The sequence below is a fragment of the Hippoglossus stenolepis genome, chromosome 19, assembly GCF_022539355.2.
Source record: "Hippoglossus stenolepis isolate QCI-W04-F060 chromosome 19, HSTE1.2, whole genome shotgun sequence".
NCBI lineage: Eukaryota > Metazoa > Chordata > Actinopteri > Pleuronectiformes > Pleuronectidae > Hippoglossus > Hippoglossus stenolepis.
The window spans coordinates 16,692,204-16,718,765 of record NC_061501.1 but is presented as its reverse complement, the minus strand read 5'-3'; the positions used below and the strand labels follow the sequence as shown (position 1 = coordinate 16,718,765).

The 26,562-nt window shown below is 42.7% G+C and overlaps 4 protein-coding genes across 17 annotated transcripts in view; 2 read left to right on the top strand and 2 right to left on the bottom strand.

Moving 5' to 3' along the window:
• The window catches only part of abi1a (abl-interactor 1a), a 40,515-nt gene extending 37,101 nt beyond the window's left edge, over window positions 1-3,414 (bottom strand). For 4 of the 10 annotated variants that reach the window (XM_035142478.2, XM_035142481.2, XM_035142477.2 and 1 more), the window contains exon 1: window positions 3,184-3,411. In XM_035142478.2, coding sequence (XP_034998369.1) covers window positions 3,184-3,300 — 117 coding nt within the window. In that variant the 5' untranslated portion in view covers window positions 3,301-3,411. Of the gene's footprint in view, window positions 1-3,183 lie in introns of all 10 variants that reach the window. The other 6 variants (XM_035142474.2, XM_035142473.2, XM_035142479.2 and 3 more) reach the window with 4 other exon arrangements.
• Window positions 3,415-4,596: 1,182 nt separating this feature from the next.
• acbd5a (acyl-CoA binding domain containing 5a) lies at window positions 4,597-11,291 on the top strand. 3 transcript variants are annotated; one of them, XM_047337879.1, is made up of 14 exons: window positions 4,597-4,726; window positions 5,002-5,127; window positions 6,302-6,422; window positions 7,003-7,075; window positions 7,206-7,323; window positions 7,417-7,449; window positions 7,846-8,091; window positions 8,182-8,376; window positions 8,645-8,739; window positions 8,816-9,032; window positions 9,335-9,537; window positions 9,621-9,680; window positions 9,852-9,961; window positions 10,049-11,291. In XM_047337879.1, exons 2-14 carry the CDS (start codon window positions 5,025-5,027, stop codon window positions 10,059-10,061), a joined length of 1,587 nt encoding a protein of 528 aa, XP_047193835.1. In that variant the 5' UTR covers window positions 4,597-4,726; window positions 5,002-5,024; the 3' UTR covers window positions 10,062-11,291. The 3 variants fall into 3 exon arrangements, with proteins under 3 accessions (XP_047193835.1, XP_047193834.1, XP_047193836.1); XM_047337878.1 differs by having other exon boundaries at window positions 4,633-4,774; XM_047337880.1 differs by lacking the exon at window positions 7,417-7,449 and having other exon boundaries at window positions 4,633-4,774.
• Window positions 11,292-11,848: 557 nt separating this feature from the next.
• mastl (microtubule associated serine/threonine kinase-like) lies at window positions 11,849-18,376 on the bottom strand. 2 transcript variants are annotated; one of them, XM_035142516.2, is made up of 13 exons: window positions 17,826-18,376; window positions 17,613-17,750; window positions 16,966-17,105; window positions 16,778-16,866; window positions 16,576-16,682; window positions 16,326-16,485; window positions 16,060-16,208; window positions 14,881-15,906; window positions 14,560-14,701; window positions 14,398-14,418; window positions 13,395-13,508; window positions 13,155-13,256; window positions 11,849-12,725 (listed from the first exon to the last, which is right to left on the bottom strand). In XM_035142516.2, the coding sequence occupies exons 1-13, from the start codon at window positions 17,991-17,993 to the stop codon at window positions 12,568-12,570; spliced, it is 2,514 nt and encodes an 837-aa protein (XP_034998407.2). In that variant the 5' UTR covers window positions 17,994-18,376; the 3' UTR covers window positions 11,849-12,567. The 2 variants fall into 2 exon arrangements, with proteins under 2 accessions (XP_034998407.2, XP_034998408.2); XM_035142517.2 differs by lacking the exon at window positions 14,398-14,418.
• Window positions 18,377-18,515: 139 nt separating this feature from the next.
• Window positions 18,516-26,113, top strand: LOC118098557 (ATP-dependent zinc metalloprotease YME1L1). 2 transcript variants are annotated; one of them, XM_035142518.2, is made up of 18 exons: window positions 18,516-18,742; window positions 19,313-19,432; window positions 20,127-20,295; window positions 20,379-20,480; window positions 20,583-20,692; window positions 20,787-20,937; window positions 21,072-21,179; window positions 21,646-21,819; window positions 21,941-22,093; window positions 22,184-22,316; window positions 22,418-22,480; window positions 22,976-23,088; window positions 23,342-23,497; window positions 23,678-23,829; window positions 23,916-24,042; window positions 24,391-24,464; window positions 25,001-25,087; window positions 25,183-26,113. In XM_035142518.2, the coding sequence occupies exons 1-18, from the start codon at window positions 18,707-18,709 to the stop codon at window positions 25,321-25,323; spliced, it is 2,169 nt and encodes a 722-aa protein (XP_034998409.1). In that variant the 5' UTR covers window positions 18,516-18,706; the 3' UTR covers window positions 25,324-26,113. The 2 variants fall into 2 exon arrangements, with proteins under 2 accessions (XP_034998409.1, XP_034998410.1); XM_035142519.2 differs by having other exon boundaries at window positions 18,517-18,742; window positions 21,072-21,155.
• Window positions 26,114-26,562: the final 449 nt, after the last annotated feature.

Genomic DNA, 26,562 nt, shown 5'->3' with positions numbered 1-26,562 from the left:
TATTCAGCAGAGCCACGAGCAGCTCGTTCTGGAAGCCTGCGTCAGGGTGTCCTGCCAACAGGGCCAGGTGGCCCGCTTTGCATACAGGACGTGTGTCCTTGTCACACAGGTTGAAGAAAAACAGGCTTCTGAGGGGCAATGAAATGTAAAATAAATGTGAGAAGAATAAATTTCAAACGGGGCAGCAAGCGCTGATCGAGACTATTGTTTTTAAGTAGCTATCTTGAAAAAAGTTGCAATAAACAGGAAAATATTAAAACAACAATGCGGAATTAATCAGAATAGTCTGTGTCTTAATGTGAAAGGGTGTTTTTTTTGGAGGGAGGGGGGGGTCTATTAGTAAGCTACTTCCTGCCACATGGAGAGAAGGCATTTCCAGGGGCCAAACTTTGGAGTCAGCAGAGCAAACAGGAAACATAACTCTGACCTGTCAGTGTGTCATATACACCACCCACACACACACCCACCCACACACACCGACACCCACACACAGTTCCAAACATTCTTGGATGAACCAAAGTCACTATCGAGCTGAGAAAGTGACGTGTCCTTGGTTGAACAGAGCTTTCACCATCTGCTTGTGCCTGCTGAGCTGCACTACAACGTGCACTGAGCCTCCATGACTAGACACACACACACACACACACACGCACACACACACACACACACACACGCACACACGCACGCAAGAGAGAGAAGGGATGGAAATGTGAAGGGTGCAGAAAGGTTGGGCTGATACGAGCTGAGACATGTTGATGTGTGCACGGTTCGGGTGGGAGTGCACAGTTTGTATGTGTGAGTGTGTGTGTGAGTTTCCTAGAGACACTGAATATCTGCAGCAAACAGAGAGAGGGCTTATGAAAAAGTGCCCCTGATAGTCTGTCACCCCCTTCACACGGAGCTAACGTGAACCCAAAAGCCTTAAATCCTGCTTTTTTTTGCGTCAGCGCTTTGAACAAAGTGCTCGGCAACAACACGAGGACAGACTCACAAACCCGTCAGACACACGAGACAGAACGAATCACAGGATTTAACTAAAGTTAGAGCAAACTTTACAACAAGTTCTCTACAGTGACTTGTCAACAGCATCCATCTTTACTGAACTCTTCATCCACAACAGCATGAAAACAACAGCAAATGTGTTTTTCTTGATGACTAAATGCATTTTCTGTAGCTTCTTCTAACCAGGAGCAGCATTCTGGATGTAAACTCACTAAATTCAAGTCATCTCACAGTGCTCGGATTTAAAGATTCACCTTTTCAGATCACAGCTCATTTAAAAAACGTTTTTTAAAAATAATTTCCAATTTTTTGTTGATAGCTATGAAGCTCTCAGCCCTTTGAGTGTGAATGTGCTTATGGTGAGTCACGTTGGACAAAAGCATCTGTTAAATGAAGGCTATTTAATATTAATTTCAGCACAAAAAGTCAAAGAGCTTTATCAGGTTGTCTTAATTAACGCAGGTGTACAAATATTTTGCCTTTAAAGTCTAAGATTGGTCAAATTAAGATTCAAGTCGGGAACTACAACTAAAGAAGAAGTTATTAAAAGATGAAACCACAAATCTGACCGGGCCAACGTCACTGTTTTAATACTTTTACTTTTGTCAGTATTTACATCCTGTATCCATCCCTTTAAAAAAACAGAAAAATATGAGCGACGAGTAATTAAATGAATTAAATATGATCAGTGTTGGCCTTCAGAAATAGGTTTGTAGTGTGAAATATGAACACGTTTTCCTTTAGACTGCTTTTTATTCCAGTTCCCAAGTTTTATTCTTGTCCAAACAAAAACTTTTTCTCAATGAAATAGAAAAAAGTCAAAACAACCTGATCTACATCAAACTCTTGTCAGACGTTCAGTGGCAGCTTCCACTCCTTCAGCCCGATTCTCACATTTCACTCCATGTTTACGTTTGATACGACACCGTGGGAAATCAGTTTCCATCTCACGTTACAGCTGGAGAGACTTTTTAAAACGGGTCAGAGACGGTTAAACTCTGCCCTGGTGTGTACGTGGGGGCTGGAGCTGGCACAAGGCTCCAGGAGTGGCCAGATCATCGCAGGACGAGAGGAAGAAAACAAAAAATTACAGGGAGTCCTGTGGGAGTACAGCTGGAAGGGACACACCCTCTGCAGCTGATACGGTGGGTCGACTTCCTGCTGAGAAACTAAATGTTTTCTCACCGCCACTGTTTGTCTATCACTCAATTTGTCCCTTTTTCTAGTTTAGGAGCGGCTCCCCGCAGACGTCACTGTGCTGACACTCAAACACTGTGGTCTTCAGGCTGTGCTGTGAAGTCGTACTGTGATGATCACCTCTCCGTGGGGCCACATTTACACGAGAGCAAAGTTTAGAAACACACAGAGACTGAACCGGGACCAGATAGTCCGGCACACATGAAGAAGATGAAGAGGAGGAGGGGAGGAAAAATAAAAAAATCAATACCTCCAACTAACAATGGCTTTACATTCCTCCCTCTGTCTCACAGCCTGCAAACACCACTGAATAAGCCTATTTATACATTAAATGTTTTTAAAAAGCTGATTTCCACTCATTCCCCTGCAGATATTAGGTGTTAAAGCTGCATCATGAGGTGTTTAATGGTTAAATAAAAGTGTAAAAGTCATGCACAGGCATTATGGCCCATGCATTGAGTGGTTATAATGCAGCTCAGTGGAATATTCCTGCAGTGTCCCACAAGGGAAATAACCCAGTTTTGTGGTTTTAAATGGTGAGTTTAAAAGACCTTATGGGATGTGATGGACTCTCAGTTATATTGAGATGTGGCGTTTTAGCGTTGGGATGATTTAACACTTTTAATTGTGGAGTTGTTTTTCTTTTATTGTTGTTGAGCAGCTGAGATGTGTTCACTGACCTGCCGTAAAACACACACACAGGCCTCGCGCTGGATAATAATCATCATAATAAAAAAAAGTAGACACACCCGATGTGTGAGCGGATAAATGTGATCAACACACCCCGAGGTCAGTGGATACACCGCCGGGGGAAGGGAGCTCCGGCACCGGGCTGTGTGTGAGTCCCAGCCCCGGGGCGGAACAGGCGACTCCCCCGGTTCCTTTATCCACTATTTCCTGTCCCCGCACAGCCATTCAACCCGAGCTCGGGGCGACAAAAGGCGGCTGCGGGAGGAGGCGCAGCCCGGCGGAGCGATCACCTACCTGGACATAGTTGTTCTCGCAGTAGTCCGCGACCCGCGTGAGGTTCTGGTAACTCTCCACCAGCGCCCGCTTCCCGGCGGGGATCTCCTCCTCTAACAGCATTTGTAGCTCTGCCATCTTACATGTCTTCCCCCCGCAGCAGAGCCTGTGTTCCCGCTGCCTCCTCGGACTGAAGCCGCCTCCAGCTCCGCGGATCTGAACCGCAATCCTGCTGCTCCTCTTCCTGTGTGAGCTCACCGCCAAGATCGTGTGTGTTCGTGGGGAGGGGTCACTGCGACAGAGGGACCGGCTTTCAACCTGGAATCAGAACATTATTCTGTGTTGATAAATACAAAACTAACAGGAGAAATTTAGCTTATTTCTATTTTACATATGTTCTGAATATTAATTTATATTTTTATTATCGTTTACCCAATGATTCATTGATCTGGTGCAGTTCCTTCATTCTGATTAACACGACACAGACGATATAACATTTCAGTTTAATTTGTATTGATGCTAATATCTGACTGTGATGCAGTATGAGGGTCATATTGGAGAAAAGACAATTATGAGATGACTGTGATAAAGTTGTAATATTACAAAAGTAAATTTGTGATAAAGATGTACATAAAGATGTAATCGAGAAGAAGGTCGTTGTATTCCAAGGATAGATTCATAATTTAATGAGAGTAGCATTACAAGAATAAAGTTATAATGTAAAGAGAAAACGTTATAATATTATAAGAATAACGAATATTAATCTAATGAGGAAGAAAGTCGTCATATTAAAAGATAAAAGTTGCCATTTAAGAAAAAGACAATAATAAAGTAATGATTTAATGAAGGGAAACAAGTCATAATATTACATGAAAAACGTTGCAATTGATAAAAATCGCATTACAAGAATAAACTTATGATTTCATGAAAAACGAAGTTATAATATTACAAAAGTGAAGTTGTAATTTAATGAGAAGAAACTCATATTACGAGAGTAAAGAAAAAAAGTCTTGAACCAATCTCACTGATTTTAAAACAGAGAAAACTTTATTGCTCACAAGTTCCCTTGAAATTTTAATTTAATTCATCAATAAATGAATTAATCAATTTCATCTCAGCAAATCTCGCAGCGAGTTGTGTTGCCCCCCAAGAAAGAAGCAGAGTGAGACCTCTCGCTCTTCTCCCTCTTCCGCCTATCACGATGCCAACCTGAATGCAGAGTAGTGCATGCTGGGACATGTAGTGTCGCTCTCCTCCGTCGGCACAGCGCACAATGAACACTTTAAATTAGCGAACAACAAAACGTCACAAACACAAATCGACATTTCCCCACTTTATTTCCTCCGGGTTTCTTCATCTCGCTCGACGTGAAACTACATTTTTTTCTCCTGACGCCGGAGCGGAGGCTTGTGGGAGTTGTAGGAAGTGTCGTGGAATCCCCCCCTAAACAGGAAAACTACAACCCCCAGCCTCCACCTGTGCCTGGCTCCACTCTGTTGATGGCGTCTGGTCGAGGGTTGAACGCAGGTCGCCTCCGGACGAACTGATCCCGCGGAACTCAACGGTGAGCGACGCCTTTTCTACGCGTTTCCCGTAAAACACACCTGCGCAGGTAAATAGCGAAGTTTAGCACAGACGTGGACGCGGCCGGAGCTGTGTCGCATTTCGGTTCGTGTCCCAGATTTTAAAAAAGCCGAGAATCGTCCGCCTCCCACCGGCGGTGACAACACACTTGAAGCTAATCGTGGAGAAAGTGCGGTGTAAACATGCCTATTAAGAGTTAGCACGGAAGCTAAGTTAGCCGCCAGCGTGTGTTTGTGACTTGTTGTCCGTGTCCAGGTCTTCTTATCCCGGACGTCTCGATGGAGGTGGAGAGCGTCAGGATGGAGGTGGAGGATCAGCCGCGTCTGATCCAGCGGAGGTTCGATGCCGCCGTGAAAGTGATCAAGAGTTTAGCCCCGGATGGTGAGTGCAGGAGACGGGCAGCAGTTCACCACCTCCACCCCCCCACCATCTCTGTTTATTAACCCATCCCCAAGGATCAGAACAACACGCAGCTCAGGAAGTCCCAAAACATCACATCTCTCTCATCAACTTGTATTTACACCTGCATGACACACAATGGAATTGTTGTTGCTCTTGCACAGAGACACAGGACTGAAATTAAAATTTAAAAACGCCATTTAGTGTGTGCACAACTTATTTATCTTGTGCACATGATAAATAAGTTGTGCACAAAAGTAAATAACTTGTGCACACAAGATACAAGTAGATGTTCAACTTTGATTTTCACCTGCATGTCTCACACTTTAAATTCTTGTTGCCGCTGCACAGAGACACAGAGATTGTCAGGACTCATGTTGAGGATACTGAAGCAAAACAGGCTCAGCTGAAGGAAGGATTGTGTTTCAATCCTAATAGTTAGATATTAACTGCGTGCACAACCTATTTATCTTGTTGCACAGATAATAACTTGTGCGCACAAGATAAAAGCCTTTGGGGCTCCGTACAATAATAAATGACAGAAACTAGTTTTTCCATACTTGATTTTGGGAAAATAACCTTTGTTTAAGTTATTATTTTTCTGTTGGGGCGTTTCTCAGCTCAAAAGGATAATTACCTCTGTAAAGACGGTTTGTTGCTGTTTGTGTTTCTCAGCACAAACATTACTGAACCACAGATTTGGAGAGGATCCAGGTAGACATGCAGATCAGGTGTTTTTCTCCACTTCCTTTAACATGATGAGATAGGGCGTTAACTTCAGAGGAGGTATGTGCTCTCTGCGTGCACTTCTACTTATTTATAGCAAAATATTTTTTATAAGATAAGATAAAACTTCATTGACCCACACACTGGGATAATTCAGTTCAGCTCAGAAGGAGGCACATCTAAAACAAAGCTTGTACCACACCCTCGGGCCAGTTTAACAAGTTCAACCCACAATTGAAACGCAGGGTTTCTGACTGTAGTCAGGTGCAGAGCAACAGCTTGGTCTGCCTGAGAGCTCCTGCGATTTAACAGGTTTAATCCACTTAACTCTCAGCGTGGCGTGCAGACACTTTCTTCCAGCAAGTAGACATGTAACAGATTGATCATGTTGCACAAGTTACCGTTCATAACTGGAATTCCTGTCTTTCAGGTCCTTTCCAGCCGTCTAATGACATGATGCTGAAGTTCTACAGTTATTATAAACAAGCAACCGTGGGCGCGTGCAATATACCCCGGCCTGGCTTCTGGGACGCAGTCGGCAAAGCAAAATGGTAACAAAAGGAAATGTACAATCAGTCAATATGTTATTTCTCACTTTGAATAATAACTTCTCCTTAAGAGCAAGAGGACGAGCACAAGTTGTAAACTCATGTATCAAAGCCTGGAGATTTCGCCTCGTGCTTGTTGCGCAACATTTGGCTTTTTACCCAGTTTGACCTCGCTGTGCAAAACACGACAGAGCTGTTCTCCGCTGGGTGTCCTGACCTGGCAACCCTCCATATGCTCAGGCTCAGGTTGTGTTGGTTGATCTTTGGACTTGTTGAAATACGACCCGGAATGTGACCTTTCACCCACAAAGCTCGGTGGTTTCTCTCATGCTATCAGTGCGTTGGTTTGATTTCTGTTTTTTTATGAGCGAAGGGTCAATTCGCTTTGTTTGGGGAGAGCTCTTCTCTCACCTGTGAGCTCTTTGACACACAGTTAATAACAGGCACACTATCCTAAAATAACCTGACCTTGTTTACAAAGGTGAAAACTGGCACAAAACAAATTCAAGTTGACACAGACTTTGCACCAAACAGGACTTTTTATTTTCACTCTATGATAATAATTTGTATTTTTATGAAACAGGGATTCTTGGGATTCTCTTGGAACTATGTCAAAAGAAGAAGCAATGGTCGCCTACGTTGATGAAATGAAACTGGTGTGTTTTCCAACTTTCTCTTATAGACAATGCAATTTTATTTCACACTGTTAACATGATGTTAAAGTTAAACCTTCCTGTAACTTGTTGCAGTATTTAAATTGCCTTTGTTTCTGTGTTGGATGCGCAGATCCTGGAGGGCATGCCCATGACGGATGAGGTGGAGGAGCTCCTCCGCGTCCTCGGCCCGTTCTACGAGCTGATCGACGAGAAGAAAAAGATCACGCAGATTTCCGACCTGAGCACAGGTACGATCTGCTCTCCTTCACTTTGTCTGCGATTCCTGTGACAGCATGTGGCGCTAAACCTGTTTTATAATTTGCCTCCTGTCAATTGCTCAGCCCGTTTGACACTGTTTGCTAGGCAGCTGGAAGGCAAGTACACAACTCCGACAATACCCCAGTCTGGTGGTTTAGTTCTAGCACACGTGTGATGTTGTAGCTCAGAGGCTGTTAGTGCTTATTAGCAGTCATGTTACGTACGTTTACTCAGCACATTTAAGGTTTCTTATGCTAAATGGATTCTTTCACTTGAAAGTGATAAATTCAGGTCAAAGTACTTAACATGTTATCCTTTACTTTAAATCAGGACCATAAGTACACAAGAATTTTGTTCAGCATTAGCTTGTTTGACTTGACTTTAAATCTGTGTTTTATTAACCTCATGTAACCTCTGAAAGGGTTTCTTTAATTTACTTTAAAGTATTATTGACCTTAAGCATTGTCCTTTTAGTTTTTCAGCCTTGTAATTAGTTCCCTTGTGTTGCACAGGTTTTGGTTCGATGCTGAATTCAATGCCATCGAAGAGCATCGCTAAGAGCATCGTCAGAACCATGGAGATGAACGGCACTCTGGAGACTCGGCCTGCCAGGCTCAAACCAAAGGAAGTGAAGGAAAGGCCAGAGGAAGAAGCACAAGAGGAAGATGATGATGATGAGGAGGAGGAGGATGATGATGATGAGGAGGATGACGACGATGAGGAGGAGGAAGAAGAAGGAATAAGGGAGGTTAGAAAAGGTAATAAAGTTATTTTTAAAAAACAACCTAATTTCAAGGTGTGTCAGGAGTGAATATTGAACTCTAACTTTGCGGGTTGGGGTGTGTCAGATTTAATTTCAGACAAAAAATCAGCAGCTTCTCAGCCAAAGAAGAAGAGTTCAGCCAGGAGACACAAGGGGCCGCTGTCAAATGGCAAAGTGGCGAACGGAGTCGCCCATCTGACCAATGGGAGTCATTCCCTGAACGGTGTCCACTCCACAGGGGATCCAGCCGGCGAGCCTCTGCTCAACGGTCACCATGCGGGTAAGGAAAACAAAATCATTGTATTTTGAAACTGTCACGTTCTGTTTTGACTCGCATCATGTGATCAGATCATCCGCTCAGCTTCACCGCCAGGCGCCAAATCTTTTTAATGGAGTAAATAAATGCTCCAGCTGAAGTGGAACTCCAAGCCCCCGATTAAGTGAACGCTGCTTTCACCCCCATGTGACCCTGTTAATTACTTTGCAGTTTTAATTCACAGTGCACTGCAGAGAGAGTCTGAGCTTTTTGTCCCCGTTTCCTGTCTCAGATCCCAGAGCCGACGTGTCTGGTCCCCATCACGTGGCCAGTGACTCAGACAGTGAAGTCTACTGCGACTCTGTGGACCAGTTTGGCCAGGAAGAGGCAAGACAAAAAACACAAATATGGATTTATCATCTTTCTTAAGTGAATCCCTAATTTGAATGTGCATCTTCTCCAGAACCCCGACCATAACCAGTCTCTGGATGACCTGGATGAAGATGAGAACCACGCGCTGCAGCCACTGGAGGCAGCACAGGGAATCCAGGAGGATGTCCAGGGACCACCAAAGGCCATCAGGTGTGGAGGAGAAGACGGAGAAACCGGTGGGACGATGTCACAGGGGCAGAAGCTGGATTCAGACATGCCAGACAGCTCAGTGGTCAGAGGAGGACGAGGTACGGTTGATATGAAGTATTCAAGACTGTATATAAATTATAATTTCATATTTAACAGGAAAATCTAAATATATGATGACTGTCGACTGCAACAATTGATGGAACTGCTCTTAAAACACATTTTGTGTCTCAAAATTTAAAGTTTAAAACCATTTAGCATTTTCCAGGCAAAGATGCAGGAAAAAGGAAAAACAACGAGGCATAAAAATCAGTTTGTTAAGTGAAATCAGTGAATTTTACTTGAAAACTTGTTAATGATGCTTTCAAATATATGAATTATAAATCTTCTCTTTGCTTGTTAGGCTCCAGGTCTGCATGCCGCAGCTCTGGAGCTCTGATGCCCACGCACGGTGGTGGAGATGGGGACCGGGGCCGCTGGGGGGGGGCAGTAACACCTGCGGGGAACCTGGATGAGCAGATCGTCGTGGCGCTGGCCCGACTGCAGGAGGACATGCAGAGCGTCCTGGAGAGGCTGCACACGCTGGAGGCTCTATCTTCCAGTCAGGTCAGGACGATGTGTGATCACACCCACTGTTCCCCGGAGGACACATCACAAAATTAAATTTCCTTTTTCTTTTCTTTCTTCAGGCAAGACCAATGGCTCTGTCTCCAACTTTCCCATCATCCCCAGTGACTAAGAGGAGTCAGGTAAACAGACTGAATATATAATGGTTAACTGAGGGTTGAATCCCCCTGCAGCGGCTGCAGGCTCTTAGCTGTGTGTGTCTTCCCCCCCGTTCTTAAATGAAAACTTCTGAGTTCCGGTTTCATTTAAAAATAATGTTGATTGTTTTGTCTTTTTCTTTTTCTTTTACCCAGAAGCCATCCTGGTGGCCTTTTGACATTTCTCCGACCAGTTTGGCCTTCGCTGTGATTTGGCCGTTTGTGGTGCAGTGGCTTATCCGCCTCCTCCTGCAGAGGAGTAGAAGGTCATATTCTACAGAACAATACATAAAACACGACCATGAAACCTAACATCACCAATGTAACTCCTTGTTTTTCTTCTTTTTAAACAGACGAATCAACTGAACCTTCCTCCAGTGTAACCGCCCCCCCCTGCTTCGACCCACAGCCCAAGTAATTTGCTTTTGCACTATGAAGAATGCACCTAGAGTAACGAGTGGGAGGAAGATGTCTCCCGAGTGAGTCGTTCTGTGGATGTGGAATAAAAAGAAACATGAATGTGTGGCCTCTGAGCCTTTGATCATAAAACACGATACCACTCGTACTGGAATCTCTTTCTCCGTAAGAAAGAAGCGGTTTGTGTTGCTAGGGACGACGTCACAGTCGGGATATTGTCCGCGTGTCCAGACACCAACTGCAGCAGCTCCTCCGTTTTTCCCCGTAACCCAAAGCTTTGCTGCACAAAGAAAGGCCTGATACTTTTGCTGTTGTGAGCATAGCGCTTAATGTGGTGAAATAAATTTTAACTGTTCACTTTTATTAGTTGCCCAGGCAATGCTGCTATGATATAACTGTAGCCTAGAAGGGAGTATTGAATGTAATAATATATTGATGTGTGAGATTCTTTTTAATTGTGAGAATAAGTTATTTATTGCTTTTAGACAAAGAGAAGGCGTCGCTGGGCAGATGCATCGGTTTAGGTTTAAAGTGAACGCAACACGTCGTTAAACGTTGAAGTGTTTTCATCGCCCGTCCTTCAGCACATCAATCTGTTCCCAAATAGAGAAAGTGCCTCAACATCACAGGTACATTCAAAGGTGGCATTATGATTTCATACATTCTCATATTGTCGCATTACTGTTTGTATTTCTTGACCAATTAAACTTTAATCAAACTACCTAGTGAGCCAGGAGCCAGATGTGTGATAATTAACACTAGTCACTGTCCGTGTTGTTTATGCCGCCATGTTCTGTGTGTTGTTTAATTTAAATGTGTGATATGTTTGTATGAATATTGTGGAGAGATTTTTTGAGTTGATGTTAATCATGAAACGATAGCAAAGCATTAAGATCTGTACAAATTGTATACAATATCTGTACAGTTAAAATGATTAAAATGCAATATTTTAATTGCATTCCTGTGTATTATTAACATAGAATATTATATCATATTTAAAAAGGTTTGCATCTGCAGCAGCATCAGTCTCTGCAGAGCCTTTATGTTTTAATAAAAGAAGTAATAGTTTAACTTTCTACTGAAATGTGCGAAGGCTTTCTCACCTTCTCTGCCTGTGGACAGAGTGGTGTCTGCATGTGATCATCTAACGAGCCGAAAATAAAGTTTTCATAAAGTGTTTGAGTTCGTCCTGATTCCTTCACATAAACGGAACAAACTTCCTGTTGCCCTCGGGTCAAGTTTGACCCATTTCTTCTTTAAGGTTTCTTTAATCCAATTGCCATAAAAATAACAGATGGTTCCAAACTACGTTCTTCACAAATAAAGACCAGAGTTCCTGACAACACACAAACACACACAGAAACAGATCACATATGGAATTAGGTTGACAAATAGCTGTCAGACGTAATTAAGTGATTTATAAGGAGTTGATGCAAAGACAATACGAGATGATGTTCAGTTTATCAGCTGATATATCAACAAGACTGGTGCACATTAGAATGAAAGTACATTGCATCCAGCTCACAAATGTAATTAAGGATACTTCGGTTTCCTAAGTAGTTAGAAAGCTAAAAGTAAAAATGAGTAATAATAATAATAATAATAACTTACTCCCCTAAATCGATATCGACGCCCATGTCAGTTTGGCATGAAAAATAACACCACACAACACTTAAGATTTCAATGTCTGATTCTGTCATGGTGCTGTTATTTACCAGAATAAGACACAAAGTCCATCATGTTACAAACATTTTATTTGTATTTTCCTTTTTTCTTAAAGTGAACACGATAAAAATGTCCTAGTGAACTTATTAAAACAAAAAACAAAAACAGTAGTGTGGCAAATGGAAAGTGAAGAATGACATCACATCAACATTACAGGTGACATAAAAGCAGTTAGGATCCTGTCTTAAAACAACACTAGATGCTATTCACAAGATTTACAAATAAAATACACTATTTATGAATATATTAGGATGTTTATCTCAGCAGCACTAAGCCTAATACAGGGGGCCCCGCCCACCCAGGCCCCGCCCACCCAGGCCACTAACAGACGAACAGAACAACAACAATGAAGTGTATCTGCACAGAAACTTAAATTTACCATCAGGCAGGAAGTGCCACATATGAATTAATATACATAAATATATATTTGTGTTTAATTAACTTGAACAACACAGAAATCAAAGCCTGTCGTGAGCCAAAGCAGAAGCAAACTGGATTTTGCTAAAAAGAACCTAATTTAAGAACTACTGTGTATAATATTGAACACTTTAGATTCAGCTTGTATTTGATTGTTAGTATCTTAGTGTTGCAGTGATTGCACAGATTTAAAATGTTTTAAAATATATTGCTGTATCCGCATGAACATTGTATTTAATTGCATGATGGCTCTGATTTTTCACACACTCACTTCAAACTTCCCCAACAGCCGAAAAACTGTTGACGTCTGCTTTTATAAACTGAAGCCAGACACTGCGATGTGCTGAGCGTTGTTTCTTGCGTCGAAGTACGAGGTGTCGGTCTCGTCCGTGGGCTGAGGTATGAAAGGCATGGGCTGGTTCTGCAGGTTGTCCCAGTCCAGGCCGTCTAACAGGGGGTGGCGCTTGAGTTCTGGTGGATGTGAAAACAAATGAATTCACATCCTGTTTCATTTCTCGTCTGTCTCGTAAGTGTCGAAACTACTGTTTGTTATATTTGATGAATTAGGAGTTTAACTGCCAGTATGATGGGAAGGGAATTCTTCTTTATTAACTCACAGAGGAGGTTTTGTTTCCGTCAACGCTTCTTTTGTATTTTGTTTTTCTTGGCAGGATTACGCAAAAACTACTCAACCAATATGCGTCACATTTTGTGGAGGGGTGGGGCATGACCCAAGGAAGAAGCATTCCAATTTTGGCATGTTCAGGAGACTGCTATATACGAGTTTGTGTAATTTGGTGCCGATCCAGATGAAAATCCAGATCTATTGAATTTAAATTTGGTTTCAGTTGACAAACTAAATCAATCAGGTGCATTTTGAATAAAAAAAGTTGTCCTCACCCTTCAGACCTGCTCGTTTCGTCATGTCCATGGTCAGAAGTATTTCAATGGCAGTTCTTGAATTTTCAGACAATTCCTCTTCGTCCTCGGGCCACGGGATGTCTGACATTTTGTTGAGGTGATAAAAGATACAACAAAAGCGTCAGTATGCTTATGAGCTCATTTCTTTCCAAATCAAAATTCGTTGTTTTGTGGTTGAGGTTCGAAGGATCGTGAAAGATCTGGATCGTGACAACCCACCTCTGTTGAGAATATTCTGGAAGACCAGCTGTGGCGTCTCGTCGTTAAAGGGCGGAATCCCCGTGAGGAACTCGAAAAGGCACACGCCCAGCGCCCACCAGTCCACCATGAAGTCTGGATGAGGGGGGGAAAGACAAGTTTCACACAGCTGCTGACTTCCACAGTTCTCCCTGTGAGTCCTGTTAGAGTGTTCACTACGTGTTCACTAAGAGTACTGCGGTGGCAGAAGCAGGGTCAACGTTAGTCTTTGGGTGGAGGGAGTCAATTTCTGGACATTTAACTTTCCTCACATTTCATTCACACGTGGATTTGATAGGGTGATCAAATTTCAAACAAATTCTACTTGGAGCCTGGCCCTGAAAAATAAAACATCTACCACACGCTAATCTCGATATTTGTTGATTTCTAAAGAAGTACTTGTGCTTCTCAATAACTGCACGGATCAACGATTACGGTTAGTGTGGACATCAGCTATAATCAGGTTAAGAAGGATAAACGCTGCCGAACAGGATCATTCATGTCACAGTTTGACTGGTCATGAATTCAAAAAGCCACAAAGCTGCCCTCAGCGTGTTGACGCCTCAGTGAATAATAAGTTAAATCAATAACCATAAATTACTATTATCAGCTGACATGTTGTCGAGTGTCAAACATCAATCCAGAGCCCCAGCACACTGCATGACACCAAATGTAAGAGCAGAGAAACCCGCCCAGTTGAAAGCATCTCAGCCTCAGAAAACCTGATTCCCCGACTGTTAACAGCGGTGGAAGCTGAATGTTAAGACATGACCCCACTTATTTTAGCCTTTGAGATCAAACATTTGAAAAACGTCGTCCCCTTCCCTCTGATCAGGCCCAGAGTTTGTTTACCAAAACAAAAAGGTGGAAACAGGAACAGGGAAAACAGGGAGATCAGCTCATTTCCTGTAGCGCATTAGCAGCCGGGCCAAACATGCAACTAAGCTCACTTGCAACAAAACAGCCACTTTCATTACAAACTTACCGCACTGACCACTTCCTGAAACTAAAAGAGAAGGCCTGTCACAAGGGCTACAACATAAAGCATCCACTGTCAAAACCATAAGACTGTGTGTGGCTATTTGTGATAATAATAATAATAATGTGTTTTTGTCATATATGCCCCTTAACAGTGTCCCTCTCTTACCGTGTGGTTTCCCCAGCAGAAGCTCTGGAGCTAAATAGTCAGGGGTCCCTAAGATGGGAGCGCCCTCCACAGGCAGCGCGCCCCTGCGGACACTCTTCGGCGTCCTGAAGGGGGTGTGGGAGGTTGACATGGCCTGAGGCGTCTGATGAGAAGAAGGAGGAAACACAAAGATCATAAAAAAAAGGTCTGGAAAAAACTATAAGAAATATATTAAATAAAAATCTATTGGGTTGTGTTACTGTGTCACAGCTACAAGAGAGCCGCTGATTCCTTCCCTGAGCTGTGACTGTTTAAGAATGAGGAGAATGAACTTGTTCCTACCTGACAGAGAGAGCTGTTGGAGCTGACTCTGTTCTGCACTGGTGTTGCGGCGCCACACGCCGAGTGATAAGAGGCTGATGTGGAAAAGTCCATGGCCTCCACAGACCCAACACTGAGTCTGGAAACCCCCGACATGTTGGAGCGGTTAATGGAGCTGCAGTAGCTACGGAATACCACGACGTTCCGAGGCTTGAGGAACGAGGGAGACTGCGCCGCACGGCCGGTGAGATCCGGGAGCTGGTTAAATTGACTCAGTTTGCTGACAGCAGAGGGGGTGTGTGGAAGTGATTCAGTGATGGACGATTCTGGGTTTTCCTCTTGACCCTCAAATAATATCGAGTTCCCGATTTTGGAGCACTTGCTCAGTTTGAGAGATGAATGGCTCTCCATTGTGAGAGAGGTTTCGTGCATGGACCCGTCAGAGTCCAGACTCAGGCTCCTGCAAATGTCACTGTTTCCAGCAAGTGGTGACGTGAAGCTCGAATGAGACAAGTCTTTGGCTCCATCTTCAAACAAGTCCTCTGCCGGCTCTTCCAGTTCACAGAACAAGGTTTTGGCCACAGCGATGGGACTGGAGCGCTTCGGGACTCGTTCGTCAGACAACTCAATCCCCTCTGTGGAGGCCATGAAGCCGCCGATCTGAATGGTGGAAAAAGTTCCCGTCAGGCCACTGTGAAACCTTGTGGTCTCTTCTGGAATCTCATAGCATCTTCTGTAGTCTGTGTTACTCTTCTTGGCTTGGATTTCTAATGGCTCTGGACTCTTCTCTATTTCTGAATATGTTCTCTTCACAGACGAGGGAACCACAGTTTCACTGTCCCCTGTCGCTGAAAGACAAATGCCCTCCTGAGCCGTGGAACCAAAAACAGACTTCTGTTTGTTGCTATGAGGCATTTTTTCGTCAAGTAGGTCTGGATTTGACTTTTTGGGCAGATTGCTGCTGGCTTGAGCAGAGAGCAGGAGGGCTCTCAGTTTTGTGGGTGCAAAGTCCTGTTTAGTTCCTCTCCTGGTGTGTTCATTTTCTTTCTGAAGAAGAGAGGAAAAAGGGAAATTATTCTCAAAATAAGGGACGATTGCAGAACGATTAAAATAAACCCTAAAATAGGATTGGACACCCCCCCAATTTAAAAAAATGTAAATGTTTGATGATTTTAAAGTTAGAGCTCCATGAGCACTGACCTCCTCGGTCTCCCACAGTGGACTGATGCCTCCTTCAGTGTCGGTGGTGCTGCCTGCACTCATCGTCTCAAACCTTTTTCTGGTCTCCACGAGCGTGGGAGACTGATTTTTTGCCAGATTGTGAGGACTAAACACACTGTTGTTAGGCCCTAATGGAGATGATGCAAATACAAAGAAAAATTCGATCAGACAAGCAGCTTTTTAGAAATAATTACTCAAAGTTTACACATCAGTCGCTCCGAAAGGGTTTTAATACTTCAACATACCCTTTTTCCAAGGGTACTGAGAAGGGGAGAACATCTGATCTTTCTTCTTCATCATGGGAGAACCAAGAGAGTTATTCTTGTGTCTTATTCTGCCACAGGAAGCAGGACTGGAAGCAGCAGATGCGCTGCAGTGACGCTTTCCTTCCCCTGTTGGTGTATTCTGTATTTAGAAAAATAAAGAAAGAGTAATTTTTCAATAGAAACTATGCGTGTAAAGTGGCCATTACCTCATTCAAAAAGAAATACTTACAAATCCAAGGGAGCTGATCAAGGACAGGACTTGACCCGGCGTGCGGAAATAATCTTTATTTGGTTTAGCCAAGGACGGGGTGGTTAGGATGTCCATAAGACTCAGCTCTGAAATAGAAAGACCATAGACAAAATAAAGGAAATGTTAATAAAATAAGCAGCAGGAATGATTACAATTTATTTAAGATGATTGTACGTCGTACCTCTGTCAAGCTTGACTTTAGAAAGACCAAAGTCTGTAAGTTTGATGTGACCTTCATTGGATATGAGCATATTGTCTGGCTTCAAGTCCCTGAAAAGATAAACGACAGACACAATAAATGTCAGCAGAGGATTCATCAGTGAGTGTTATACTCATTCTATGAGTCCTAAAGACATAGTATCAAAGTACCTGTGGATAATACCATGACGATGAAGGTAATCTAAAGCCAGAGCAACCTCTGAAATGTATTTAACAGCCATGTCCAGGTCGAAATATCCGTAGATGTGAAGCAGAGATTTGACATCTCCACCGATGAGGTACTCCATTACCTGTAAATAACAGAAACATACAGATTAAATAACAATTACCTATTACAGTGAAGTTGGTTTTAGGTAGTTGTGGGGAAGCAATACAATTCAGAAAGTGTTTGGAGTAAGTGGGTCATGTTGATTTTTAAATAAACAATAGTAACCAATAATTAAAGAATAGAAAGGGGTGTGTCCCATTATCTATGGTAATAGTATTCAGCTTTGGTTTGGAGTCAGTTGGTCACATGACATGGAAGCTATTGAAAGAAAATACGTTTTTGAAATATTATTATTGATATAAAACACAAGCAGCATCAAAATACAATTTTTTAAAAAAGAGTGTATCCTGTTTATCTGTAATTATACACATGGTTTGGAGTCAGTGGATCACCTGTCATGGAAGCTATTGGTTTTCTGTATATATATATGAACTGGAAGAAGCACTACACTCTACTGGGTGGATCCTGTGTGTGGGGCAGTGGTCCCACTCAGCAGTAACGTGTCTGTTCTGCATCACTGGGGTTTTACCAGATAGATCTTCGTGGACGTCTGGAGGGAATAAAACAGGTGGACGATGAAGGGACTTTTGCTCAGAGCCAGCGCGTCCCTCTCCGCCTTCATCTGTCCCGTCATGTTCTTATCAACCATGTCCGCTTTCTTCATGGCCTGGAGGAGGGAAACACAGATTTGATCAGAACAGGTTCGGTGGGGGGGTCAGTTTCTGCCAGAGAACACACTCACCTTAATGGCGTATAGCCGCGCGTTGGACTTCTTCCGCGCGAGGTAGACTTTCCCGAAGGCTCCTCGGCTGACGGGCTTCAGAACCACGAAGTCCTCGATCGAAGGCGCTCTGGGAGCATCCACCGTTTTCCCCTTTCTGCCGGAAACGTGTTTCTCGTCCGCGTCCATCGTGTAAACTCGTCTCGAAACGAAGCCTTCAGCTCGAAGTCGACCCTCTCATGTCAGAAACAACAACCTCGGGTTTGTTTTGAAAATTTGAAATTTCCGCCGTTCGTCCTGCGGGGGGTCCCTTTAGGCGTCCAAATCGACTGCCTGTACGTAAATCATGACGTGAGTCCCAAATATGCGCAATAACGAAAATACAGCCGTCTTTTAACGCAACATTCTCACTTTATTGATTTTAATATATGACACAAAACAGCTGTTGAATGAGAATAAAAGCTTTAAATTGTATTTTTGATAAGGCAGTTCGCAACGCGTCGTAATTTGTAATAACAAAATGTTTTTCCCCCCACTTATGTAGAACAACAAAACACACAAACTACTGTTATTCATGTGTAATTTATATTAATATTTACAATTTTAAAACAAATTTCCGTTAATGCGTACTTTTTTTTATTGTGTGTGCGTGCGTTCTTCCGCTGATGTAACGGCACACGCCACCGTAACCGCCCTGACGTCATTTTGTAGTCCACTTGACCTCGGACGCCGGAGAATCCATTTGCTGTTGTTAGCTAAGCTGCTGGAAGTTGAGCAAGAAGGAAAAAAACAAAGGGGACGACGCTCCTTCGTCTTCCTCACCACAGCCACAGAGGCGCGGCCCCTCGTACATCCGCCCTCCACCTTGTTGTTGTTTCTCAACCACCATTCGGGCTTCAACAATGTTTTCGCTGTCGACGTCGTTTCAGCCCCAGCAGGTAAAAAAAAAAGCTACCGGATACAACCTTTCCCCAGCTAGCTAGCTAACGTCACTGCGCCATGTTCTGTATTTGAGCTGTAACGTGTGTGAGTTGTGACAGTGACAGCCTCCGTCGGTCCTTGTGTTTGTCTCCCAGCCTCGTACTGTCAATGACAAGCTAGCTAGGCTAATGCTAGCATCAACAAGCCGAGGCTAGCTTGCAATCACGTTGTCTCGGGGGGGGTGGCTACTGTGAGGATTTAATCACAGGGTGTGTTTGGTCAGAGCTGAGTTTAAGTTTAATTGAAGGGGTATTAAAGTTAATCGTCCAAGGAGCTGAGTTTACCTAAGTCGTACTTCTGACGTATGTGGCCCACACGTCACCCTGTGTTTGCTGTGGAGCAGCCTGATGAACACTGACATAACTGTCCCGTCCCGTCTGGAACACTCACCTCAAGTGACCAGCATTTAAACACTACTTTCTGAGTCTCTGTGCATGGTTTAAATGTAAGATTGTGCAATGCATCACATGTTGGGAGCTTGTTCCTCACCCTCCTCCTCCTCCTCTGTTGTTGTGTGTGTGTTCCAGATGATAGTGCCCCTGAGCCAGCTCATCAATGCCCTCCACTCTCTGAAGAACTCAGCCACAGCTTCAGTCCAGACTCTGCACAAAGACTTCACCCCAGAGCACAGTTCTTTTCTCAAGGAGGTGAGTTCGCTACCATGGATGCGTTGTATACATTCTCTCCAACTGTGTAAGTGAGTCAACAATTCGCGATCATTAATGACTTTGGCCTGAACTTGAATATCTTCACACACACACACACATCTTTAAATAGATCAACATTGCTGCTTTTAGACGTGCACTGTACTCCAGACATTCTCGTGAAATTATCGAGAGGGAGCAGCATGTGAGAACGCAAATGTCAGAGTCAGTGGCTCCAGACATTTTACTTAACTTTTCCCTCCAGCCCACTAGTAAAATATCTGGAGAATGTCCAAGTGAGCCCATGTGAGGATACAGCAGGAAAATGTCCAGAGGATTTAAAGCCAGCGAGTGGGTGTGTTGATGGCGTTTTAAACACGCAACAAACAAAAAATACATATGTCAGGATGAAAAAGAGATGTCATACATGTAGAAGACGACGCTGACAAAGATGTCAAATTGGAAAAACTGCGAGATTCGAGAGCTTTTGGCAATAATGGCAAAGACCGGACCCAATTGTCCACACATTTTCCAGTGTTGATGTATAAAAACGCATTGTGTTACTGTCTATATGTGTCTAGAAAAGAGAGATACCTAACAAGAATTCTTAAATCCTCTGGATGCCACTTACCCACTCATGGGTTATTGTCCTCTAAAAGGTGTAAATGAACCTACTTTGTTTTTCCTTTCTTCATAGCCCACTGTGAGTCTAAGGGACCTTGGCCTCTCAGACATCGGGGTGAGTCAGCTCGATGAGCTGGTCTGCAGGTTGCTGCCTCCACCAGGACCAGAAGAACCTCCGGCTGTTCCTTCAATATGGAGAACAAGTCATGTTTCTACAGACAGCTTCTTTCTCAACAAGCATGGTGAGAAGGGTGTTGAGCTGCAAGGTTTTGTTTTGACAATTTTGTTATTTAATAAAAACTAATTTTCACTATTTGTCTCACAGGGGTTTCCCACAGGAGATTGGGGGTGTTGGGCTCACCAATATTCCACAGACAATACCACAGTCCTCTAAAAGAAGCTTGCTTACAGCTACAATTCTTGCCTGGTAAGAAATTCAATTTGAATATTTGATCTGCTGTGTGTATTAAGGACTTGGCACTTGGGGCAGTGATTGAAGATTTATGTTGTTCCATGTGTCTGTCTATAGTCTGGGTGCAGAGTCGAGGTTTCAAGACATTTAAAACAAAAGCTCGACGAAAGGAATCCAGTTACGATGGTCCAGTGGAGTCTGAGACCTACACACCAGCCTTCATGAAGGTCGGCATGTTACTGTGTTAAAATTGAGGTACCATATTGTAATTTTCCATTGAATGAAGCTCACCAACCAACTCTTCCTGTGTTTCGCTCACAGGGTTTGCTCATGAGGGATAAAGGACCAGTGGTGCAATCGCTGGACCAAGTGGTACAAGAAAAGAACCTTCCAGTAAACCAGCAGGAGGCTTTCAAGACAGGTTTCACAGATGGGTTCATGAGGTCCCAGGCATATACACAGAGAACACAAGGCATGTAGCTCACTCCCTCAGCCTTCAGGCACCACAGTTATCATCCACAAAGAAAAACATGTTTTCTTTTTTGTGGGAGGCTCAGTTGTGTACTGAGTGACAGGACTCTAACCTTTTCTCTGTTGTTTTGACAGACTCGCTGAGGAGAACCAGGTTGATCCTGTTGGTCCTCCTACTTGTTGGTATTTATGGTCTGTCCAGGACCCCCTTTCTCTCGGGTAAAGGCTCCTTTTCTGATGCTGGTTTGTTTCAGTTTTCCTTCTTTCCTATTCTTGCAAATCAACTCACAACCCTACATGCACATTAAAAATAAAGTAGAGCTTGTTAGAGTCTCCAAGCTTGGATAATAAAGTTGGGATCCTCTGGCGGCTTAGATATTTGATGTGGTGTGTTTACCACCAGGTTAATAAGACATGATAACGCTTTGAAGGTGTGCATTTAGGGTGCGAGTGATAAATCTGCTGGATACCACTGTGTACTAATGCTGAACTATCTATCAAATGTGCATGTGTCGATGTGCTGGAACTAGTCCAATAGTTGGAAGCGATAAATGTGGAAGAGCAGCGTACATGTGTGTCGTCATATTTACGTGTGTGTCGCAGTAAGCTTATTTTAATCAACCAACTTTTATAATTGTGAGATGCTGCAAAGAACTTGAGTTTTTCTAAAATCTCAATGTACTGACTCAGTGGTTTTGGGATTTCACAGTGAGGTTCCGCACCACATCTGGTCTCGACTCAGCAGTCGACCCCGTTCAGATGAAGAATGTGACGTTCGAGCATGTCAAAGGAGTCGAGGAGGCAAAGAACGAATTACAAGAAGTTGTGGAGTTTCTCAAGCACCCACAGAAGTTCACTGTTCTGGGTGGAAAACTGCCTAAAGGTATAAGGAACTGAACTTTCTCCACATTCTCCATTTTGTCAGATTTTTATCATCCCTAAATCCATTTGGCAAATTATCTTCTGCAGTTTGTGTTAACTTGTTTCCTCTGTTTTCCTCACAGGGATCCTCCTTGTTGGTCCACCAGGTACTGGCAAGACTCTCTTAGCTCGAGCAGTAGCTGGAGAGGCTGACGTGCCTTTCTACTATGCCTCTGGATCCGAGTTTGATGAGATGTTTGTGGGTGTTGGTGCGGGCCGCATCAGGAACCTTTTCAGTAAGTTTTCTGGATGTGAGAAAATGTGAAAAACCAGTTAACGATGAAGCCACTCTACTACAATTTCTCCGTTTTTTTTTCATCTTGCAGAGGAGGCAAAAGCAAATGCCCCCTGTGTCATCTTCATCGATGAGTTGGACAGTGTTGGAGGGAAGAGGATCGAGTCTCCTATGCATCCTTACTCCAGACAAACAATCAACCAGCTGCTGGCTGAAATGGATGGGTCAGTTCTATAGTACTTATATTTTAATCTTCATTCTGTGACTACAATATTTCAGTTGAGAGTTTTCATTGCCTTACTGTTAATGTTCTGTTCTTTTACAGGTTTAAACCCAATGAAGGAGTCATTGTTATTGGGGCTACAAACTTTGCTGAGGCTCTGGATAAGTATGTCTTCATTTCAAATAAATAAAAATACATTTATCAAGTATAACAATGTGTTAAATAACAAGTATGACCTGCTGATGTTCTACATTATGCACATATAGTTAATGTCTGCAGAACAGTTGCAGTTTTATTGTTACTGCTCTGTAATCTCTGTCCTCTGATTGATCCTCAGGCTGTTTCGACCTTGTCCTACTTTCAGTGAATCGCTGTTGAATCAAATCTTTTCATTCAACCAAAAATCAAACGCATGAAATCGACTTGCATAATAATTTGCATGGAAAATTACTTCCTATATCCAGACTATTTTTGACAATTGCTCTCAGTTCTACTTTTCTAATTCTATATCGGGAGTGAATACAAACCCTAGGCTTTTTTTAAAAATAATTTTTAAAACATTACAGCATGGGATATTTAGCACTTAGAATTAAAAAAAAAGGGCATCCCAGTAGTCTCATTTGCAGTGTTACTCACTCCAACTTTGTAACTACTTTTCAGTGCTCTGATAAGGCCGGGGAGGTTCGACTTGCAGGTGACGGTCCCTCGTCCAGATGTGAAAGGACGCACTGAAATTCTCAACTGGTACCTGTCCAAGATTAAAGTGGACGATGGTACGTTTCATCTTTTAAGACTCAAAATGTATATCTAAGAAAGCAGATCTTTCATCTTGGCAACTTCTGACAATATCACACACATTTGGGAGAAACAATAGCACATTTTCTATCAACTGAAACCATTTAAAGCATTAAAAGCTGTAAACCTGAGAGAACACTTTTGTTCACCATTTCTGTGAAGGACACCATTGTCTTCTGATCACTGATCACCTTTATAAAGAAGCCATTTCTGCTGTGTGTTGTGTTTTAGTAATGGATGCGGAAATCATTGCCCGGGGCACGGTGGGATTCTCTGGTGCAGAGCTCGAGAACCTGGTCAACCAGGCGGCCCTGAAGGCAGCAGTGGACGGGAAAGAGATGGTCACAATGAAGGAGCTGGAGTTTGCTAAGGACAAAATCCTCATGGGTCAGTACACACAGCGTTTAGATCCGCTCCGCAGCACTCGCATCACGTCACATGAGACAGATTACCTAGACCCGCTCTGGTTAAGAGACAGGAAGAATGTCAGTGAAAGAACATGAATGGAAGCAAAGTAAAAAAGTTTGAATCAGCTCTAATCCTTCCATTGTTTCCCTTTCATACCAGGCCCTGAGAGGAGGAGCATTCATATCGACAAGAAGAATAAGACAATCACCGCCTACCACGAGTCCGGACATGCCATCGTTGCCTATTACACGAAAGATGCGATGCCCATCAATAAGGCCACGATCATGCCACGGGGACCAACTCTCGGCCATGTGAGCATCTTTCTGTCACTTACCAACATATCCAGTCGTCCTCGCCAGTATTAACAAACTCCATGTTCTCTGTTTCTGTCGTCCAGGTCTCGATGCTCCCAGAGAACGACCGCTGGAGTGAAACCAGAGCGCAGCTGCTGGCTCAGATGGATGTCAGTATGGGTGGTCGAGTAGCAGAGGAGCTCATTTTTGGAGACGACTACATCACCACCGGTATGAAATTAAGAGGAATTGATTTGGTTGATGTGTCTGTCAGTTCTGTTGTGGTACCTGCAACGGAACAGCTGTAAAAAGAAAAGAAAATCATGTATTTTATTTATTCTTATTTAAAAAGTTCCTTCTACGTGTGTCTGTACTGCAAAGACAAATCTGTGCAGTTGTGTGGTTCGTATGAATTTGTGGTGTCCTCAGCATTAATGCTTAATTTTCCATTTTTATCAGGTAAAATTCCTTGAATGAAATAAATTCTTTGACATTGTTTACATATTGCAGTTTATATCTGATAATGTTGATAATGCTGTGTTTGTTTAATATCACTCTTCTTGTAATTGTTCATTTCAGGAGCCTCCAGTGACTTTGATGGTGCAACCAAAATAGCAAAAATGATGGTGACCAGGTTCGGCATGAGTGACAAGGTGAAATTTAAAGTTTTCTTTGACTAACGACTTTTGTCCTTTACACATGAACATAGAAGAAAGACCTTATCACAAAAAGTGCTCTTCTGGGACTTGAAACTATTTTTACTGTCCTACATTACTGCAGATCTCTGGCTTGAAATTTATCAAGGCAGTTATACTTAAACTCAGACTTAACCCACCAAATATCAATTTACAGTGTTTAAAACAAGTGTATATGTTAGTTATGAATGCATAGTTTATTGTTTATACTCGTAAGAATATCAGCACATTCTTATCAATGTACTTTGCTTTATTCCTTCGTTATCTCTGAGTCACTCACAGTTGCTTTTACTGTAATTTAAATTCTTCAGTTACTCATTTCCCACTCGCTGGTCTCCACCAAGGGAGCATGGATGTATTGTTTAGTTGAAATCAGACCTTTAGACCCCACTATTATGACATCTAATTACACCTGAGACAGTGGAAAGTTCTGTCTAACTCTTGTCCTGTAAAAACTCTTGAGAAGTTAACCTGAGGATGTAATTTTGTTGTAGCTCGGTGTCATGACCTACGGGGACGTAACCAAGCAGAGCCCCGAGACACAAGCTGCCATCGAACAGGAAGTCAGGGTTTTGCTGAAGGTGAGTTCGCCACAAACTCAAATAAATCCTCAAACTTTAATATCAACAACTTATTCATTGATTTCTGATTCACCCATTTCTTCTCTTGTGTCCAGGACTCGTATGAACGCGCTAAAAACCTCCTGAAGACTTACAGCAAGGAGCACAAGAAGCTCGCCGATGCCCTGCTAGCACACGAAACTCTGGATGCCAAAGAGATCAAGTTGGTGCTGGAGGGCAAATCACTGGAGCACTAGATACCTCAATAGACATTTTAGACTCTTGTATCATGTACATATGAAGCTGTGCAATGGAGCACAGGCCTTTTGGAGGCCTTTGTATTTCATTTGTTTGTATTCTTCTGATTATCAATGTGAAGTTGACACTGAAATGATTTGTTTCCTCCCCTCATGTTAATTTTTTTTTTTCAATAATTTCCTGTAGAGAGGACTTTTGAGTTTCACAGTGATTTTTAAAACACATCAGTCAAACTGGTTAAAAATGTTCTCCACACAATTCACAAAGATCTGATGTGGCATTAAGAGCTTGGACTTCACTGTCGAGACAAATGACTTCTGTAGTAGTTTTATACATCAGAGTCATAGTGGGACACAGATCATAGATAATTAAGATAAATAACAAATTTCCCGTGTGTGTCTATGTCTCATTTTAAATCCGTACAGACTGGTGAACACCATGAGACCTTAAAGTACCTCAAAATAGACTGTTCCATGTAGTTATAGACAGATACAGCTGATAATTGTTCATTGTTTAATTCACCATATTTCTTTTCTCTAAATGATGTGCTTCATTTGCATTTGTTATATCTACTGTATGATCTTATTTATTTAAGTGCCCAAAGGTGTGTCCTCTTTTTCTGCAAGTAGTGATAGACCATCATGTTGTATTCTGAGCCCACCTGTGTAAATGAGGGGATATGTATATATACTGTGAGAGTGTAAATGGATTGGCTTTGTGCTTCTGTTTGTTCCTTTAGACAATGGCCTTCTCGAAGCTCAAATAAAGATTACTCTTACTTAAACAACACACGAGTTTCATGACGCGTACATTCATTTGTTTGATTTCTTGCAAAAAGCTGCAAACTTTAGACTCGAATGTAAAATAGAATAGAAAATATATGTTGTTGTTGTACAGTATCAAGATTAAGCAGCGATCTGTCTCCGCATTCACTCGAATACGACAAACATTAAAACAAACATAAAGAAATTGATTAAATTAAAATGTACAGGTGTAAGTTATGAAAACAGGGAGCTGGCTCTATTTCCTTTTAGAGACGCAGGCCAATCAGATGACTTTAAAAATGCAAGTACTACATTCTTGCTATACACACCCACTTGTCAACCGGCCGAGAACAAAAGCTAATTGACCGCAGCCTCATCTCAACCTGCGATTAGTGCATTTAGTTCCACATGAAGCCAACAAGGCATTGTTGTGGCCTCTTACTGTTCCACTGATGCCTGACTAAATATTTATAA